Source organism: Drosophila takahashii, chromosome X (genome assembly GCF_030179915.1).
Source record: "Drosophila takahashii strain IR98-3 E-12201 chromosome X, DtakHiC1v2, whole genome shotgun sequence".
Lineage (NCBI taxonomy): Eukaryota > Metazoa > Arthropoda > Insecta > Diptera > Drosophilidae > Drosophila > Drosophila takahashii.
In genome coordinates, this window is record NC_091683.1 from 5,588,902 (window position 1) to 5,608,840 (window position 19,939).

Below are 19,939 nucleotides of genomic sequence, written 5' to 3' on the forward strand. Positions count from 1 at the left end.
AATTTTAGGTTATATAAGTTTTACTATTGGTCATTAATTTACTAAATTTTTAAGGTAATATAAAAAAATGAAGAAATGGTTAAGAAAATTAAAGTGAAATAAATAAAAACATTTTAAAATCAGCCATAATAAAAATTGAAATTGTAATGGATTGTATTACCTTAAAAATAAAATAATTCTATTTCAGACCCACAAAACAAAAATTCCGAAATCATTAAAGTCTTTTTCTTGGTTTATTTGTAAGATGACAATTATGCATGGTATGGACAAGAGTTACGATTAAGATTAACGATAACTTAGGCTACGACATACGGTTAGAATTCCTCAAAAAAAAAACAATATATATATTATCTATGTAGATATTAAATCACCTGCCGCGCTTTGCATGTGTGAGAGTATGTGTGTGTGTGTGTTTGTGTTGTGGGGACCTCAGTACGTATGAGCAATGTTATTGCCTAGACATTTGACTATATAATAGCTATAAGTACGGACACTAAACATATATGGAAGTCTGGCAGTGCCACAGTAGCCAGTGCCCACTGTAATCCATGGGCGACGATTGACGATCTCAGCGGCCGCAACTAACTACGTTTGATATTTTTCTTGATATTTTCTTTCTTTTTTTTTTCTGCCTGGTTGCCCAAAATTATGCAGCACTTTTCTTTGCGATGGAAGCTCTCTCGCTGTCTGATTTTTTCTTTGGTTTTTTTTTTATAAATCTAGAATCTAGACGGAGGACTCGTAGATGACGATCTGCAGGACCTTGGGCTTGTTGTTCTGGGCCTCCTTCACCTCCTTCAAAATGGCATTTGTGATGGCCTCCAAGGCAGCAATGTCGGGACTGTGATCGTTCTTCTTGCTATTCCATTTCGGCATGGAGACCTAGGATAAATAAATAATATTTATAATATTTTTTTATTTTATTTTTTATTTAATTATTTTTCCTACCGTTAGCACCTTCTGCAGGGCGGTATAATCGAGTCCAGTGCCTGCTGTTTCGCCCAGTCGACGCAAAGTCTCCGCCATGGGTCCAGAAAGCTCCTAAAAAAAGATTTTTGATAAGATTTGTGTCTAGATTTTCCATAATATCTCCACAGAAAAAATTCCATATGAAAAAGGGTCATTTCTACCTCAATAATAATAATTTCTACATCAATAAAAAGCCGATATGATTAATTTCAAATTATGATTCAAACATATCAACTTGATATTTTATCATTTCATAAAAGTTATAAAAAATACTGTTTTAAAATAACAAATGTAGTATTTTTTAAGCCAATATTGTAAAATAAGATAAACATAATCTTTATTCATATCAAAATGATATTAATCATGTCAATCTGATCTTTTGTAAATTTTTATTCTGTGTAGAACTTACCTGTAGCTTGGCCCAACTGGTGGCATATTGTCGCCGCACAAGCTCAATTATGGTCGATGTGAGGGCCAGGCCAATGAGAATGTACAGCGTGCACAGCAGCATATAGTTGGGTTTCTCTGCAAAGGGGGTATAGTAATTATAATAATAGCAAAATAATATAAGTTCTTAGACCCACTTGGCACCAAATCACCAAATCCTATGGTTGTCATCGTGATGAAACAAAAGTAGAAGCCGTCGAAGAAGGTCCAATCGTCCTCCCAGAGCAACAGAAGACCAGCTCCGGCGGCCAAGTAAACGCCCAAAAAGCCAACGGCCAAAATGGCATAGAACCAGGTCTTGCCAATAAAATTGGTAAACTTTGGTTTGGCTGGGGGAAAAAGTAGAGATAATTATATAAATATTTATTCGAAATAACTTATAATAATTAGTAAAGATAATGAGTAGCAGAACATATTAATATTTATTTAAAATAACTGTTAGGCGACAACAGTGCGTATGAGTGATGCCATATTAAATGTGTGAATATTACTCATGCGCACCGTGTTCCCTTGAATTGTTAAATGTTTATTAAATTACTTTCTCTTCAAAATTAAAAATAAAAAATTGTTTTTATTTAGCTTTTTTCTTTTTTTTAATCTGTATTTATAATTTACTAAATAATAAACTTACTGGGCATATGTTTGCCAAAAACCGAGACGGCGGTGGCAAACAATCGACCCCAATCGGCAATCACAGTGAGGGTGAAGGGGATGCCGATGAGGGCGAAACAAATGCAAAATACTCGACCACCAGTCGTGACTGGCACAATATTGCCATAGCCTGAAATATTTAAAGAGTAAATTCAATAAATTTAGTATAAAATCCAAAATGGAAAATTATCATTTAAATAATATAATTTAAAAATAAACTGATCTAAAATTTAAAAAATTGTATTAAGAATTAAAATAAATTAAACTAAATACTACAAAAGTAAAATAATAACAAGTGGTTAAGGCATCTATTAATTAAGTATTTTGGTCAGCATTTTCATTGTGCACTCTCCCAATTAAAATCGAATTTCTTATTTACTCTTTTCACTCACCTATGGTGGTTAACACAGTCGAGGAGAAGAACACAGCTTGCAGAATGCTCCATCGCTCGTAGGGCTCTGGAAAGTCTTTATCTTTATCTATCAGCAGCCCTCCCTCAGCCGCCAGTTGAACCGCCTGCAATCGGATAATTAAGGGATCATTTAAGATAAATAAATAAATAAAAATATATATTTACCGCTTCATATTTGGCCAACTCAAAGGACAACAGCTCGTCGAGATTGCGCACCTCGGTGTTGTTCAGTATGGTGTGCATGAAGCGTTCCCTGTGGGTTTTCACCACATCCTTGAGATGCGAGAGACGTTCCACCTCCGCAGGACGTTCTAAATGCCGAAAAATCTGAAACAAAAAATATATAAATATATATAAAATATACTTTAAATAAAATTAGTATTATTATTATTTATGTGATTTATTCCAGGAATACTTTACCAAAAAAAACATTTAATTTCTCATCCATTTTGACCTTCACCCCCACGACCTATACAATAATTATGAACAATTATTTTACAATTATTTTTTATGAGCCCCAAAAAATTCGCCCATTCAGTGGAATTCGAAATGCGATTGTTTGATGTTTTAGTGATTGAAAGAAAGAAACGTAAATACAACAAAATCAAATCTTCATTCAATTTCTCACACATCATCTCTTTTGGGGAAATTTGTTTAACTTGTAGTATGTTGTTTTTCGATATAAAAATAGTTTGTACAAATTGATTTTGGGTTTTATTTTTAACAGCAAATGGAAAGCGAACCAGGCGAGAGAGAAATGTTTGCGAAAAAAAAGGCGAATGAATTTGGAAATTCAATTTAAATGTGTCAGACAATTTTTCTTCGGCACACACACACTCGAACACTGGAAAGAAAAATGGGGTAAGAAAGATATATAGGGGCAGCCTTGAGTGACTCAAGCTCAAAGTGTTTCCTTCACTTGTGACTTTGACTGAGTTGCTAAAAATCGTCGAATTCCTAGCACGTCTGCATTTTGATTAATTGAATTCGTTGTCCTCGCCTCTATTTAAGCTTTCCCCAGCTGCACATTTCTGCATTTGGTTAATTAATTCCTGCTTCTGTCCTCCGAAATCAATCCCTTGACCGTTTTCCCGTTTTCCCTGAACAATTTAAGGGCGACAAGTTGTCCAACTTGCAATGGTGTCATGTCACTTAAGAACTTATATATATATCCTATAGAGAAGGAACAAGCGGACAGATCTGTAATTTGGTTCGTTACATCCGCAGACAGACGGAACAGTTGAAAGTTTGCGTCTGGCTTTATTTCTGTGCTGGCGCATAAATTATAATTATTATCGGACATGGGGTTATCTTCCCTTTTCCCTTTTTGCTCTTTTTGTTTGCTGACCACTCGCAAAGTGGGGAATCCCCGTGAGTTATGATTAGGCGGGAAGTGTGCTGAGGAGAAATGGTCCTTCGAAAAATGAGAAAACGGTGACTTCTATTTTATTTAGAATTTAAGAAAGTAGGTAAAAAAAATTTTAAAAAAATATTTTAGAAAATTCAACTTTAAGTCTAAAAGTACAAATCATTTTAATTAACCAACTAACATTTTTTAAACTTTATTTTTTAATATAAACGAAATAAAAAATTAATAAATTCCTTAAATTATTTTTGTAAATCGAACTACAAGTCCAGTAATGGAAATCCCATTTTAATTAACTAACCTACTCCTATTTTAATTAATTAATAAATATAGACGAGCTAAACTTAATGCTTGTTAAAAAATAAAGTATAAGGAATTTAAATAACCCTATTATTAAGATAAGAAAAATGTTTATATAGCTGATAAATATTAATATCAATTATTTATTTACTAAATGTGCGTAGGAAATGGCCTGCAAACTATAAAAAGTAGGGTAAGGGTAAGCTATAATCCAAATTTATGACAAATGACTCGCACTTCTGGTTTTGGCCATAAAATCACTGATTCGCCAAGTGACTTCCCGCCCGCAACTCTTTGCTAAGGCCGACTTATGGTACTTGTCACTTTGTCACCCCATTTTGCACAACATAAATCACACACACAGCGGAGCTAGAGTGTTTTCAGCTCCCGAATCCCCATTTCCCAGTCCTTGGACCCTTTTCTCCTTTCACCCTCTGGCCATCATCATACATGTGCGGCAATTAACGCACGACATATGGAAATAATGGAGTGGCCCCACGGTGCCTTAATCTGACCACCTGAAACAGGGTCTCAGGATCTACACTGCGGAAAATCTGTATATTATGAAAAAATATAGCAAAAAATATTTTTACTCAAATAAATAAATATTCTTAAAGATATTAAATATTTTTTTCCTAAATAATTTGATTTTTAGTAACTTACAAAAAGTAAAATATACTTTAAAAAACTTATTGATCTTTATAGGTTAAGCAATAATCTCTATTAATTATTATTTAAGCACTTATGTAATATTTTGTAGAAATACCCTAAATATTTATAGATTAATAACTATTAAACTTCCTTTATTTTTCCCACTTTGTTGGTCATTTTGGGAGTGGCATTAAAAATATAAAAAAAATCAGGGCTGGACCTAATCCAGATTGACAAGCCGTTCTAGAAACCAGAACCAGTAATTTTTCCATTTTTACAGCTGCTCCTCTTTTTATTTTTTTCATATCCCCATCGCGATTTCTCTTCATTACAAAGGGGGCAAGAAAAAAAAAAACAGAAAAATAAACAAGAACAGAAAATCCCAGCTAAAATGTTTTTGCAACTCCAGCTGTTGGTGGCTCCGCTATGAGTATAATAATAATGATGTGCGCGCCCATTTAGCGGGCGATAATTCATTTCCGCTGCGAGCTCCCCAAAAGCGGGCTACGGTCAGTAAACAGACTGAACGGCCAAACGGCAGCCCCAAAGACCAAGAACAAGGTCACAGATTGATTCAGTATAGTGGGCCATCCTTGAAGCCCCAGGGTGTCGGGGTAACTTTTTTCAATAATGATATAGGGGGTCATATTTCAGGATCTATGGGTTGCATTGAGTTGAGGTTTGGGATGTGTAAAGGGGCGGATAAACCGAAAGGGATACTGAAACCATGGAGGTTATGGACCATTTCAGCCTTTAATATTTAGGATTTATTATTATGATATTATTTTTTTGGGTTCCTAGTATTCATGACGCTAAAAATTGTTTGTGTTTCTAAATTTTATAAAGTTTAAAAAAATAAATAAACTACATTTATATAATTTATTTTGTGTATCAACATTTTTAAACAATTTCATTATCCCAGGATTTACTTATCCAAATCAAGATTTAATGGGCTGGCCCAAAACCAAACCCCATCACGCGTTATAGACGTTCTCACTCAACGAACTCGAAAAAATAACAATAAATCTTTGCATTCGGTATTTATGATTATTTACCAGAAGAGAGAACATTATTACGAGGGCCGTCAGCGAATAAAATCAAAACAAATGCGCCCGCCCGATGCATAATAAATATAAATTGGTATTATTTATTGAAAATTAGTTCCAGGGGCGGCAATGACCGCCGAGGACGAGGACCCTGACCCACTGGAAAAGCGGCGAAAGTTTTCCGGGGGGTCCTGCCAAAACGGAAGCGTCGTGAAAATGCGAAAATGGACAACGGCGTCCGCTGGGCGCCCTTTTTGGAGCTGATTTTCGCTCCAACCTTAAATATTGTTTCACTTTCGGAGACGACAAAAAAAGAACGAGACTTGTTTGTTTATGGGCACGAAAACACTTTTCCACATTTTCCGTATCGCCGCGCTTCTGTCGTTCGCGTTTAAAAACCGCGGGCGGTAGCGTCAGCGAATTTGGTTTGTTGATTTTATGAGCTTATGATTTGATACCAAATTAGACATAATTTCCACAAACTTGTTGTTCCACGCATAAATCGCTGGCAGCTCATTAGGTTTTGATTATTTATTGAGTGCGCTCCGCTCGTCGCAATAAAACCGAATGGCATGAGGGCTCTTTACTCTTTGCCCCAGCTGATCTATTGTAAAATTTAACGACTGAACTTGTTAAGTGATTTGATGGCACAACACCAAAACTCGGGATCTGTGTGGATAATAACTAAGTGAAAATTACTGGAAAATCCAATGGAATATACCTACATAAAACGTGGGCATAAATTATATTTATTATGAAAACATCAAAACATTGCTTGGGGGAAATGTAAATATTATGTGTAAATTTTAATGATTTAACTTGTTAATTGATTTAATGGGGAATCTTATCTCAGGATCTATGCTTTATAACAATGGTAAATTTTACAGACTACATAAACTAATAAAGAACAGTGGGATGAAATATGATTTGCAGCTCGATTAGGCTCAGCTATTTAAATAAAGTATTTTTGGTGATTCTAGGCAAGCATCCCAACGAGTTAAATGGCCATTAAGTTCGAAAGGCAGTCGTAATCTTTAATGGTTAATATCTCAGGATCCCTACGGCCAAACCGTAATAAATTTGGTGTGCAGAACAATCACAGCACAAGGCACTTGTAACAGTTGGATTTCCTTCGAAAACACTCAAAGAAATCGGGTACCCCTTCCCATTCCGTTGACACACAGACGGAAAACGGAAAAAGGCCCAATTATAATCGTAAATATAAGTGCTTATGGCTTTTTATAGCCAAAAGCAAGCACAGCAGCCCCGAAGAGGAAAGACCACCCACTGCTTTCCCCACCACTCCATTCGCACTTTTCGCCACTTGACATATTTATGCGTAATTATTATGGCCAAGGCCGAAGGCAAACAGAAAAATATGAAGCAGTTAAAAAAATTAAAAAAAAAAAGAACAACGAACAACGCACCGAAATCAAATTAAAATCCAACGGAATGATAATGCCATCGAGAGGGCAGCCCCACCTGCGGTTAATTAACCAATTCCGTTCACAATGCCCAGAAAAATCGGCGAGTAAGTGCCATTTGCTCCTGGAGCGCCGTTTTGGATGTTCGTTTTATGCTAATGCCCCCAGCTTGACCCAAATAACCACCACGGACGGAACTCAGGGGCTGGGCATTCGTTTCTGGGTTCTTGGTTCTGAGTTCCAAAATCCAGAGATTGTCATCATTATCGGGCCTAGAGTCTAGACACATGCCACATCACCATCATCGTGATTGCCACCAGGACTACTTTTGTCACTTGATTTCCCCCCAGACTGAAACTGAAATGGCCAATCATCACAGGAATTGCAAATCAGCAGGGATAGTTAAATGGATCTAAGTACAGGCAAACAATGATACAAAACATGGAACAATATAATACTTGGAAATTCGATAGTAAAAATTGTATTTTAAATATTATAATTAATAGTAATTATTTACATGGTTACACCTACAATACCACATACTAATAATAAAATAATCATAATTAAAATAAATCAACGAAAATTCTTTAAAAATCGATAGTAAAATACTTATTATAATACTCATTATTAATTATATAATATTTACTATTTTATAAAAATCTTATTACCAATCAAATAATTACACTAATATGATTATTACTAAAATACCAATTAGCCCAAAAACAAATACAATATAATTGATCCAATCATAATAACTTCTTGACAATTTAATACAAAATATTAATATTATATTTTGCTTAATAAGTAACAAAAAAATGTTTAGCTTTGTAAATATGTTTGGTCAAAAAAGACTTAAAATAATAAATAATAATAAATTCTACCGAATCGCTTGACATAATCGTAAGCCGACTTTAAGCTCTTGGAGCTGTTTTAGGTGAAAAATCATAACGAATGTGATGTTGTGAGTGGGGGTCACTCCAACTTTGACCCACCCATTTTGCGTGTCCATCAGCACGTGACAAGCCAACGGAGACGTTATAAAAAAACGAAGAGGTGGGTGCTATTTGCTATTTGCATGCCACGACAACAAATCAGCTGTTAGGGCTAATATATGTATATACTCCGAACTCCAAACCAACTTGCCCCCGCCCACGTGACTCGCGTTTTTTTCCGCCTTTGATTTGTGTGCGTCTGCGACGCGTTTTTTACCGCTCCGTGATGTGTGTAAGCCAAACATGGCAGCAGAATTGTGGGAAAACCAGAAAGATTATGCCCGTCGAACCGAAAGAGGGTCTTGAGATTGCGTGCCACATGGCATAGTACATAGAACATATTACTGGGCGATAGTGGGCGAAAGGAGGCGGAGGCTGGCGATGGTTGCCACTCACGACCACCAGCCGATAGTATCGCAAGAATAAATAATCTTAAAAAGTTGGATTTTGGGGGGACTTTTAAAGCCACAATGCACTTAATATAGTCTTCATTCAAATAACCTAAGCTTATATTATTTTAAACTACTTTTAGGAAATTTAAAAAAATCATTCGTTATCTATTTTGTAATATTTATTGACATATTCATTAGATATTCATTAGATTTGGGTGATGAATCCTCCACTCGGTTAAAAAATAAAAGGAATTATGGTACTTAAAAAAGTTATTAAACTTTGAGTTATCTTAATTAACACTTTGTAAGGTCTTTCTAAAAATATAAAATAAATATATAGTCTAAAATAACATTAATATAACATACATTATTCAATTAAACGCTCACATATTAAATATTTTAATAAAATGCTCTCCTCTAACAACTTTGCGTGCTGAAAATGAACAGATTCTTAGAAAACAGGAAAATTGTAGTTGAGTCGTAAATATGCAGTGTTTAAAATTATTATTTCCCCATAATGGAATCATGAATAACTTATGAGTCACGCCAAAAGGCTCTTCTCTAGCATGAATTTAAGCTGGCCAAATTAAGAGAATCCCCTGCAAACAAACAAACAAGAGTCTCAATTTTAATCTCATTACAAAGCGTGTTCCTCCGAATGACTTTGAGTTCTCTGCCTCGGAAATCACCTGCTCATCTCTGTGGGTCCTAAAATCTCAAGTTCTCAAGTGTCTTAATGAGCCACAAAAAAAACCAGACAAAAACACAAAACAAATAATGATTACTTGAAAATAATGAAGAACAAGGCAAATTTCGTGGACAGCCGAGAAAGATAGTTTTTTAATTTTCTAATTATGAGCTGGTGAATTACCAGCCCCGCCCCCTTTTTGGCAGCTGTCCATGGGAAAAGGGGGCGTTGGGTGGCTGACTTTTGATTGACACTGTGTTGTGGCCAGCTGCCGGATGAATTTGTTGGCTAATGAGATTGCTGTTCTTGGCCCACGATGATTTGTGGCTTTTACTCGCATTTTATTTTATTTTATTTCATTTTATTTTCAATTTGCAAGCGATGGCATCATTTTTGGTCGAAGGGGCGGTTAAACCATGAAATTGATAGCCTTGTTTGCGGCAAGGGGAATTAGTAATAAGTTGGTTTTTAAGAGTCTGACAATATGGTTGTCTTGGTCTTGTTCAAATCTATAAATGGGCAGCTTAGTTTTGTAGGGGTTATTAAGTATTTTCGTGGCACTTATGCAAATAAAAATGTTTAAAGTGGGCTAAACGTGTTAACAACTTGTGGTTATATGACTTGCGGAATTTTATTATTTTATTAAGAATTTTATTAGTGCTTGCCAATGTCGAAATAATTTAATAAAAAATTTAAATACAAAAAAATTCAAACAAAAATTAACTATAAAATCCACCAAAAAATAAAGCTGTCAAAAAAGTTGCCAGAAAATCCCGAGCCAAATTCTTTTCGCTTTTGGGACTCATAAGTCCAACACGTATATTGTTTGAATTTCCCCCCAGCAATTTCCATAATCGACTTGTGCAACTTCCTTCCCCCTTTCAATACGGAAAACTTTAATGCATTTCGCAGCCTGTCAAAGTTCACGCAAAGTATTACATCCATCTATTTACTTTCTGGTGAGTGCGTAAGTGTTTTTATTGTTTACCGCTTGTCGCTCACTCTTTTCTTTTCGCTCGGAAAATATGCTGAGTCGGGAACTTGGGTTGCGGAAAAACTTGGCCCAAACATCGTCACACGCTGCGTATGCGCATTATGTGCATTTAGCGGCACACACAGAAAGTCACCATCAATCAACGCCATTTTGACATGCAAAAATTTTGCACGCAACTTTAACTTGCGGCGATTTTAATGGCAGTTCATATCAACTATGGATTACCCATTCGAGATGAATTTTGATAAATAGGAAATACTGTTTCCAAATTTAGTAATTCAATTTGATAGACTTTTTTTTTGCGACAGCTATTTTTTGTTAATTTATTTTTATTTTCGAGTATAAATTATTTTCTCTAAAATTATTATAAACTTGATAAATAGGAAATACTGTTTCCAAATTTAGTAATTCAATTTGATAGATTTATTGTTTTTGCGACAGCTATTTTTTGTTAATTTATTTTTATTTTCGAGTATAAATTCTTTTCTCTAAAATGATTATAAACTAAATAACTTGGAATGAGAAATTTACTTACATTTTTGGACAAACGCTGCTAAGTTTCAACAAATGAATTATTTACCTTAAAATTATAATAAGCTACTTTAAAAAAAGTAGTAAAAAATATCTAAAATAAATAATAAAATAATAAATAAAAAATTTTAGACTTTTGAATTTTTTTTTAATCGAGTCTCAAAAACAGAAAAACCCCTAGATCTAAAATGTTTTTCTTCCTGCCCGACATGCTCTTTTATTAACCTGGAAAAACCTTTTAAGGATCTGCTCCTGCCGCTGCGTTTGCCTTTAAAAATTGAGTTGCTTTGACTGCGACTTGCGTGCTGCCTTATGTCTAAGATTGCCGCGACTGTCGACCTGCAAAAAAAAAAACAATCAAAGCCGCGTCAATGTTCAACTGAGAGGAGGGGCAAATTGGCCAAATTGGCGGGGGGAAGGAGGAGGAGGACTACGACTCCTCCGATGAGGAGGTGGGTTAATGGGGCTGGCTCCCGCGGATTTTGGCTTTACACCGATTTCGGATTTTGGTGCAGCACGCAAGGCGCCAGAATGGCCGGGGCTAAAAAGTTGACCGAGTTCTAGTTCGCTGTTTTTTGGCTTACCCCAACCCTCCTCCTTGGCTTTCACTTTTTGGTAATTGCTGCGGTCGAATTTGGCGAAAGTGTTTGCAGTGTATTTCGAGCTATTAGATTTGTGTGACTGATTTGATAAAAAAAAGTATGCCAAAAAAATTAAAACTTAAAAAAACATAAAAATGTTTTTCCAAAAATCAAGATCTTAATTTTGTAGCCCAAAAACAAACAGTATTTTGGCCATAACAATGGAAATAATGATCCAAACATGGAATGTCATACCTCGTTGAACTCGTAATAAAATCCCCTATCGATTGGCATTTCAACCTGGAAATTTTTTATTTTTGCCATTTTTCGCAAAAAATGATGATGGTACCCCTTAAAAAAAAACAAAAATTGGGTCAAAAATTAATTTTCCCAAATCAGGCGCAAAGTGTATTGATATTAATTATAAGGTTGTAAGCTGCACAAAACAGTGCGCCTTTTTGATTTGTGACCATTTTTGTCCAAGTTACAGCAAAAAATCTATAATAAAAAATCAAATTTTTACTAAAAATCAAGATCTTGATTTTTTACCCAAAAATAAACAGTATTTTGGCCATAACAATGGAAATAATGATCCAAACATGGAATGTCATACCTCGTTGAACTCGTAATAAAATTCCCTATCGATTGGCATTTCAACCTGGAAATTTTTAATTTTTGCCATTTTTCGCAAAAAATCATGATGTAACCCCTTATCAAAAATGCGAAAATTGTGTCAAAAATTAATTCTTCCAAATCCGACCGAAAAGTGAAGGCGATCAATTTAAGAGATTGTTAGCTGTTCAAAACAGTAAACATTTTTGTTTTTGGTCCATTTTAGGCCAAACTACAGCAAAAAAAACTAAACGAAATAATCCTATTTTTGCCAAAAACCCCGGGTCTCAATTTTCCACTGTTGTAACTTAATATATGATCTTTATAAAATCCCAAAAAATAGAATATAATATATTTCCAAGAACTATAAAATAAAAGAGCATATTTACAGTCGCCACAAAACCCAAACAAAAATGTATTCTTTGGCTAACTAAAGTCCACACTCCAATTCGCCTGTTCAATTATGCAAATTCGGCGTCGAACGTTTTGTTATAAGCCACTTCCTGCAACTATACCACCTACGAAAGTCAAGCAAAAAAATAATAAGGAATACGAAAACTTTAAGAAGAGCAACCACAACCACAACCTTCACATGCCAACTCCACATAAAACTGTTTGGTTTGTTTTTCTCGTTGCCAATTTAAATTTCACACCATAAATTCGTAATATTCGAAAACAAAATAGGAACAACTGTTTTTTTTTGTTAGCTAAGCAAATAAATAAATCAAATCGGCAGCGGTAGTTTATTATTTTAATTTGCTAATAAATTGTATAAATTATTAATGCCAGCAGTTTGTTTTGGCAGACATTTCATCATCATAATTATACAGCGATTCTGCAAATAGTTTACAAATGATTTTCAATTTATTTCCGCGAGCGGCGAGAATGGCGAGCAACGAGTCGAATGCAAACAAAGAATTCTTCAAATTTATTTGCTTCACGGTTAAAGATAGAAAACGAGCGTGGAATATGCTACATGGTAGCATAAAAAGAGAAGAAATCAGAAATCATCACGCATACGCATATTACTCATACGCCTCGCAGGCCGAGCGGAGGAAAAATCAAGAAAAACAACAGCGAAAACAAGGTGAGAACAAGAAGCGAACAAGCAAACAATGCGGAAAAATGAAAGCGATAGTGCTGGGCGGCCAGGGGTTAAACGCGGGCCGAGGAGGGGTTAATTGTTGCCATTGTCAAGGGGCGTGTATGATGTGGCCGCCCATAAACAGTGACGTCGCTTTAATCGCCAGAAGCGTGGGTGAATCCCTGGGATAGATATAAAGAATTGGGAAAAAGTATCGGCATTTAAATGGCAAATAAATATTGAAGATGGTGGAGGAAAATGTAAATGGAATTCGCTTGGAGACGGAAAATTAAAAATGACTGGCAAAAAAATAAGTTTAATTTCTTGGGGAAAGACGTTTGTTTACAAAAGAAAAGACCTATTGAATCGAATTTAATGGATTATTTAAATTGAATCAATAATAATTATAAATTATATTCTACACTGAAAACATTTTACATTGTTTTCTAAATTCAAAGTTAATGTTTAATTGTAAACAATTTAATAAATAAACCATTATTTTATTTTTACATATTTTTTTTAATTTTAAAACATATTTTATAATTAAAATCTAAATTTAATAGTGAAATGTTAAATAAAAATACAATTATAATTTACAAAAATATATTTTATAATAAATATACTTTTAGTATAATTTGTATAACAATTTTTTCCCAAAAACCTGCTTGTCAAATGGCTGGCCATCAATTTTTCACACTCTTAAAGTACATAAATTCGCAATTCACAATCTGGCCAGAAAGATTTATAAGCCGGCCATTAAAAAAAAATATAAAAAAATAAATCGGCCCGTGTAAACAAACAATTAAAAGTAAAAATGGCAAAAACTGATAAATGCGATGAGCCAACTGGCTGGGACATTAACGATTGATTGATGGATGGATGGATGCTTCCAGCGGATCGGGGCTAACTGCTCCATGCACTTGGTGACCTGGAAAGCGGCTCTACTGAATATATTCAAGTATATCCATACGCACAATGGCAACTTAACGAGATTCCCCCGAAATGAGTCAATTTTGTTTATTTTCGGATTTCATTTAATTTTTGGACGCGACACGCGACGCCCCGGAAAATCTCCGATGGGATATATAAATTCATTTCACACTTGGCGACTCCCCGCATAAATCTGTCCGATTCTTGTCACCTGCCTGTCGCCGCATAATTTGTTAATAATTTTACGGCCATCCCATCCACTCGCCCACCCACTTGATGTATTCATTTTGTATTTATTCCCCTGGCCGCTGGCCAAAAATAATTTGTATCTCGTGCTTTGGACATATGTGAAGCCCAAGAAAAACAAATACTCATTCGGCTCATTCTTGCGTGTTAAATTGCTGAAACTTTCCACTTTGCACTCTCTCTGAAAAGTGATTTTATGACTTGCAATCCATTTGATCTCTGTCCTTTTTTTTCGGTTGTAGGTTGTAAATTGAATCTCGATTTGTATGCCTCACCACGCAGGTCGATGGCTTTGTCTAATACACTTAAACACTTTCAATTCCGAGTTCCGAGTTGGTTTTTCCATTTCCCATTTCCATCTTATGTCTATCGAATGGATCTCTGTCTCCGCATCGAATCGCTTGGCTTGTCATTGCTCGGTAATTTTGGGAATGTTCGGGTTTCGGTTTGGGTTTGGTTTTGGGTTGGGTGGGGAATTTGAATGGGGGATACATGATTGGAATTTGCAATCGGTGTGTTGCATAGCTGAGATGCCGATGGAGCATAATGGTTTCATTAGCAAACCAAAATCGAATTGACTCGGACTCTTGGTATTTCATCACTTGTGGTAGAGCTCTCAATTCAACAAAAGAAAAAGTAGTAAATCACCAGAACATTTTTGGATTGCATACTTTTTGAATACCAAAATTCATTTCATTTTATACTCAAACATAATTATCAAACATAATATACTAGTCACAATTATAACAATAAATAAATAATAACATCAAAAAAAAATTTTAATAATTATATTTCAAATTTCTATAAAAAAGGTACATATGTGGATATGAAATGGATCTACATTTACCTAAAGTATTCTAAAGTTTTTTTTTTGAAAATTTTTATTTCTAGTTATCATTTTAATCATACCGATAAAGATATTTCCAATAATCTTAAGCAAAAAAATAAAAACAAGTAAATGTCCTTAAATTGATTAAATATTTCCTTCCTTTCATGTATCTTCCTTAATTAAAGTTAAATTGTGTTTATTCTTACCCAAACTTTCTATCACTCTTTAAGAAACAAAAAGAAATGTCAAAATATTGTCCTAATGCGAACCTGACGTGATTTTCCAGCGTTCCCCAATAGGTTTTCCCCTTTCCCTGGCCGTCATTTTCTCCGTCGCTCTCTTCTTTTGTCTTCCTGTTGCAAACATCCGCGGTGGAAATGCGGAAAAGCGCCTATTGGGCCGTGCCTAGTTCCTGACTTTTGGCAGCGGCTTTTCGTTTTGGTTTTGGATTCCGTTCAGGGCCAAGAGGCAAGAAGCAAATTGGCCTCGATATGAAAAATCATGTCTGGGCAGGCTTGGATGGGTCAGTTAATCAGATAACACCAGCACACACATGAAACAGAAATTCACATATAGCGCAGAACAGCAGCGGTCAAAATGCTAGTGTTAATTATTAAGAATTTAAAAGAAAATACAGCTTTTAAATAATTTATAATTTTTATTTATTTTGTTAGTTTTGAATTTATTTTTCTAACTAATTTAACATCCTCCAAAATATTATTTTTGTCATAAATCAATATAATCAATATAAAATAAATACAGGATTTTCCAAAAACAGAAGAAAATATAAATATTTCCTATACATTATTATATTGTTTCAAATAATTTAAAACAACTATTTTCCTGACCGCAACTGTGTGTGTATAGGGGAAAGTGGGCAGGGTTGACTTGAGTCTAATTGGCCATTTTGTTGTTGTGCGTTATTCTGGCCAGCAACTTAATTCACTTGGCCTCTAACTTTTTCCGCTGGACAACTTTTGACAAAGTGAAATTTTACACACACACACACAGAAAGCCCACACATACATGCATACGTGGAACGAATCGACGACGCCTTCAAGTATGCTACGAAATGCTAATTAAAATGATTTATGCCCACTCATCCCCCTTTTTTTAGCCATATGTGCGAATGGAGGCTGTTTGATGCTCGTAATTCGAGCTTCACTCCTTTTCTTGCCCTTCCGCTCCCTTGCGAATTGGGCTTAATTAATAAATAAACTCAAGGCTCAAGGAGCAGAAGGGAAACAAAGCCATAAAATAGATAAATGTCAATTGCTCTTCATGGCCAGCTCGTCAACAAAAGCAATTAAAACTTTATATTTTGCTGCCCCCGAAATGTGATTTTACTTTAAGGCAGCTTATCTTTCGAATAAAAAATAGTTTTAAAAAAGGGAGAAACCCAGAAAAGATGACGCCATGAACTAAGTATTAAAAAGAAACATTATTTTAAAGACAAATTTTAAGTTTAAACATTTTAAAATATTTTGAAAAAAATCTTTAAGTTTTTATAACACTTCTTTGATTTCATTTAAGACAGTTCTTTAAAAGCTATTTATAGGGCAGGGAACTTTTCTGTAAACCAATCTCGAGGAGATCAAAAGTTTTTTTCGCTGGTCAAGTGACTGAAACTGATTTCCGGCTGGAAAAAGATTGAAGGAAAAATTGTGAGAAAACTTGAATGTCATGTGATATGCTGATGTGGACAGTTCCGTTCACGTCCCAGGATTCATTTCCGTTGAACTGTGACTTTTTTTGAGGTGGGTTAAGGGGGCGACTCTGGGGTTAAGTCAATAAAAAGTAAATTGTGTGGAGTTTTTTTAGAAGTCATTGACATTTTTGCTCTATTTTTTTTACACCAAATACGATATTGTATCATTACAATTTCAACAGCATTAATTCAATTTTCTTCGGTTTATAAAAAGAACAAAAAAAAGATCAAGCGTTTGAGGCCTCAGAAAATCAAAAAAAAAAAACGGAACATAAAACAAATGCTATGCCCCAATGTGAATTTGGTATAAATTTGATGAGCCATTTAAGTGAGAAGTGCGCATAATTGGCCAACATGTGGTGTTGTGTGTGGCGCAGAGATTGAAGGGTTCCGAAAATTCGGGGAGGGTCGTTGGGTTGGGGTTGGGATTTCTCGACAATCCATATGAATGCGAATGTGTTGCCTGATTAATGCATGGCTTTTGTGTGCCAGAAATCTGCGCAAATCGCCAGATATATCAGCTAGGTGTTGATAGCGCTGGGATAATGAGTGGAGGGGTTTCAGGAATCGCAGGGTGAAACTCAATTTGATATAGCCCAGAAATAACCAAACATATTCAAGGCGCCATGAATCATTCGAGTTGCCAAGGCAGTCATTAGAAGTTCATAAAAATAAAATTAATTTACATAGAACATTTGTAATATTTGTCAGAGAGGAATTCTTAAAAATGTATTTAAATTATAAAACAACTTATAAGGAAAAAAAAAAAGATTTTTAGTATTTAAGAAAATTTAAAGTCGAAATAAATATGTAAATATCTTTAGATAGTTTCCTAAAAATGGCTTTAAAATTAAATAATTAAAAAGAGGAATTATTGAAAAATGTATTAAAATAATAAAACAACTTATAAGGAAAAAAAATATATTTATAGGTCAACTTAAAACGAAATAAATCAGATATCTAATAACAAATGAGAGGAAAACCTTTTTTTATTAAAATTTCCAATATCTTAAGATCATTTCTGAAAAAATGCTTTAAAGATGGAATATATAAATAAGAAAAAATCACAACCAAACAAATAGCCTTCAACAGTGGCTTCCCCAAAGCATATATCAGACATCCTCGATAAGCTTCGACATCCATTCATTCAGCTCATTTGGCCCAACACCCCCACCAGCATACCATATACCATACCATATATATCCCATATCCCAAGCCCATCCATTCCCATTTCCCAGGCCCGTAATTGTCGGTGCTCGAGGAAATTGAGAGGCAATATAACAAATACCTTTGCGGCACGACACTCGGCCATATGTCAAGTCGTGGGACACAACAATTAGGACGCTCGCCTTCGACTCCCCCGATTAACTGCAGCTATTTTGCAATCATGAGAGCCCAACTGACGGCATCAGTTTTATACATTTCTGTTTTCTAAAACCACGACGTCATTGGCCAAAATGTAAATGTTTAGACAAGGCCAGAAAAAAAAAGAAAGCGTGCTGGATGCAGTTCCTCCTGCTCCGCCAACCGGGCAGACAGATTTGGGCGTCTGGATGGATATGCACAGGCAATTAGGGGAGGCGGGGCACTTAAATGTACAAAATAGTTTTATGACTTAATTTTGGGATAATTTTTAGTATTTCCACTGCAATAAATTTTGGCTCTGTTTGGGTCATTGTTTTTATTCTTATTGGTACAGTGAGATGTTGATAAAATCCAATAACAGTGTTAAAAAAATTCCAAAATAATTAAATAAAAAGCTATAAATTTACCCACTTATTAAAAATTTCTAACCTATAAAATTCGTATTTTGTCCAACATTTTAAACAAGTCTTTTGATTTAAAAATTAAATATTTAATAATAATAATTTTTAAAAATGTATTCAAAAGATGTTTGTTATGTTTTAATTAAAAAGCTCTTTATATTTTTGATTTTGTTGATTTTCACATAAATTAAGTTGGCAATGAAAACTTAATTTTAGCAATTGCTTTCCTTCTTTAAAATGTATGCTCCAGAAAAAAAAAGAATTTTAAAAGATGAAATGCATTTTAAGCCACTAAATTGGTTATTTAAAATTGTTTCTTTGTTTAAAAAATATGAATTTTAATATATTTTAAATCCCAGAAATCCCCTTCTTCGATCGAACACTGTATTAATGTGTTTTGCTTTTCGTTCTTGCTCCAAACAATTTTAACGCTCGCCGTTTTCGGCTTTTGGCCCAACACAAATCATTTTGCATGTTCGCGGCGAAAAACCAAAGCCAAAAATCCAAAAGAAAAAAAATCAGAAAAAAAAAGAAATACATGGAAAATAATTAAATATTTGTTTAGTTATGTTCAGGTCTGGTGGGGACGTTCCCGTTGAGGTTCTCTTACCAATCCTCCCACGCCGCAGTAGATGGACAGCGAGACGAGCAGTCCGATGTGATTGAGGGCCGACTTCCATTTGACCGACTGCCAGCAGGCGAATCCTGCGGGGCTCCTCCGTCCGCCGGCCGCCCCCTTGGCCACGCCCCCGCCCTCGGCGGCATCCACACGGCGGTCGAGATGCTTCAGCTTCTCCAGCAACTCGGTGCTGGCCTCATCCTGCGAATCGTACTCCTTCACCGCCACCTTTTTGATCGGCATTTTAATCTTGTTTATGCCACACTTAATATTTCGATTGCATTTAATTTAATTTTATTTAATTGATATTTTTATTTATTTATTTAGGTGTGTTGGGTATTTATTTAGGGGCCCGGCCCTCTTCGGTCCTGTGGGTCCAGCATTTTTTGTGCAGCACTCACGCAATTCAGGCAATTTTCGAAATTTCTCGCACTCGCGCCAAAAGCTCGACAAATCGACGCAGCCCCAGAATCCCGAGGAGAACCAACCGTCAACAAGTCAAAGTTGCGACTGTTGTGTTTTCGCGCTGAACCGGATACACGGGCTCCCCAAATCCCCAAAAAGGTGGCCACTTTGGGGGCCAAACATCTGGCAACGTTGCTCGAAACGTAAAATATGTGCAAGAAATTCTTTAAAAAATTCAACAAAATGATAGAAGCTTATTAAATAAAATAATATTAATCTAGATTACTATTAGATTT

The 19,939-nt window shown here is 35.1% G+C and overlaps 1 protein-coding gene across 1 annotated transcript; it reads right to left on the bottom strand.

The window, feature by feature from the left end:
• Positions 1 to 214: 214 nt before the first annotated feature.
• Positions 215 to 19,734, bottom strand: LOC108066896 (TWiK family of potassium channels protein 7). The gene is made up of 8 exons (XM_017155620.3): positions 19,230 to 19,734; positions 2,645 to 2,806; positions 2,460 to 2,583; positions 2,048 to 2,197; positions 1,554 to 1,745; positions 1,379 to 1,494; positions 949 to 1,041; positions 215 to 882 (listed from the first exon to the last, which is right to left on the bottom strand). Exons 1-8 carry the CDS (start codon positions 19,479 to 19,481, stop codon positions 727 to 729), a joined length of 1,245 nt encoding a protein of 414 aa, XP_017011109.1. The 5' UTR covers positions 19,482 to 19,734; the 3' UTR covers positions 215 to 726.
• Positions 19,735 to 19,939: the final 205 nt, after the last annotated feature.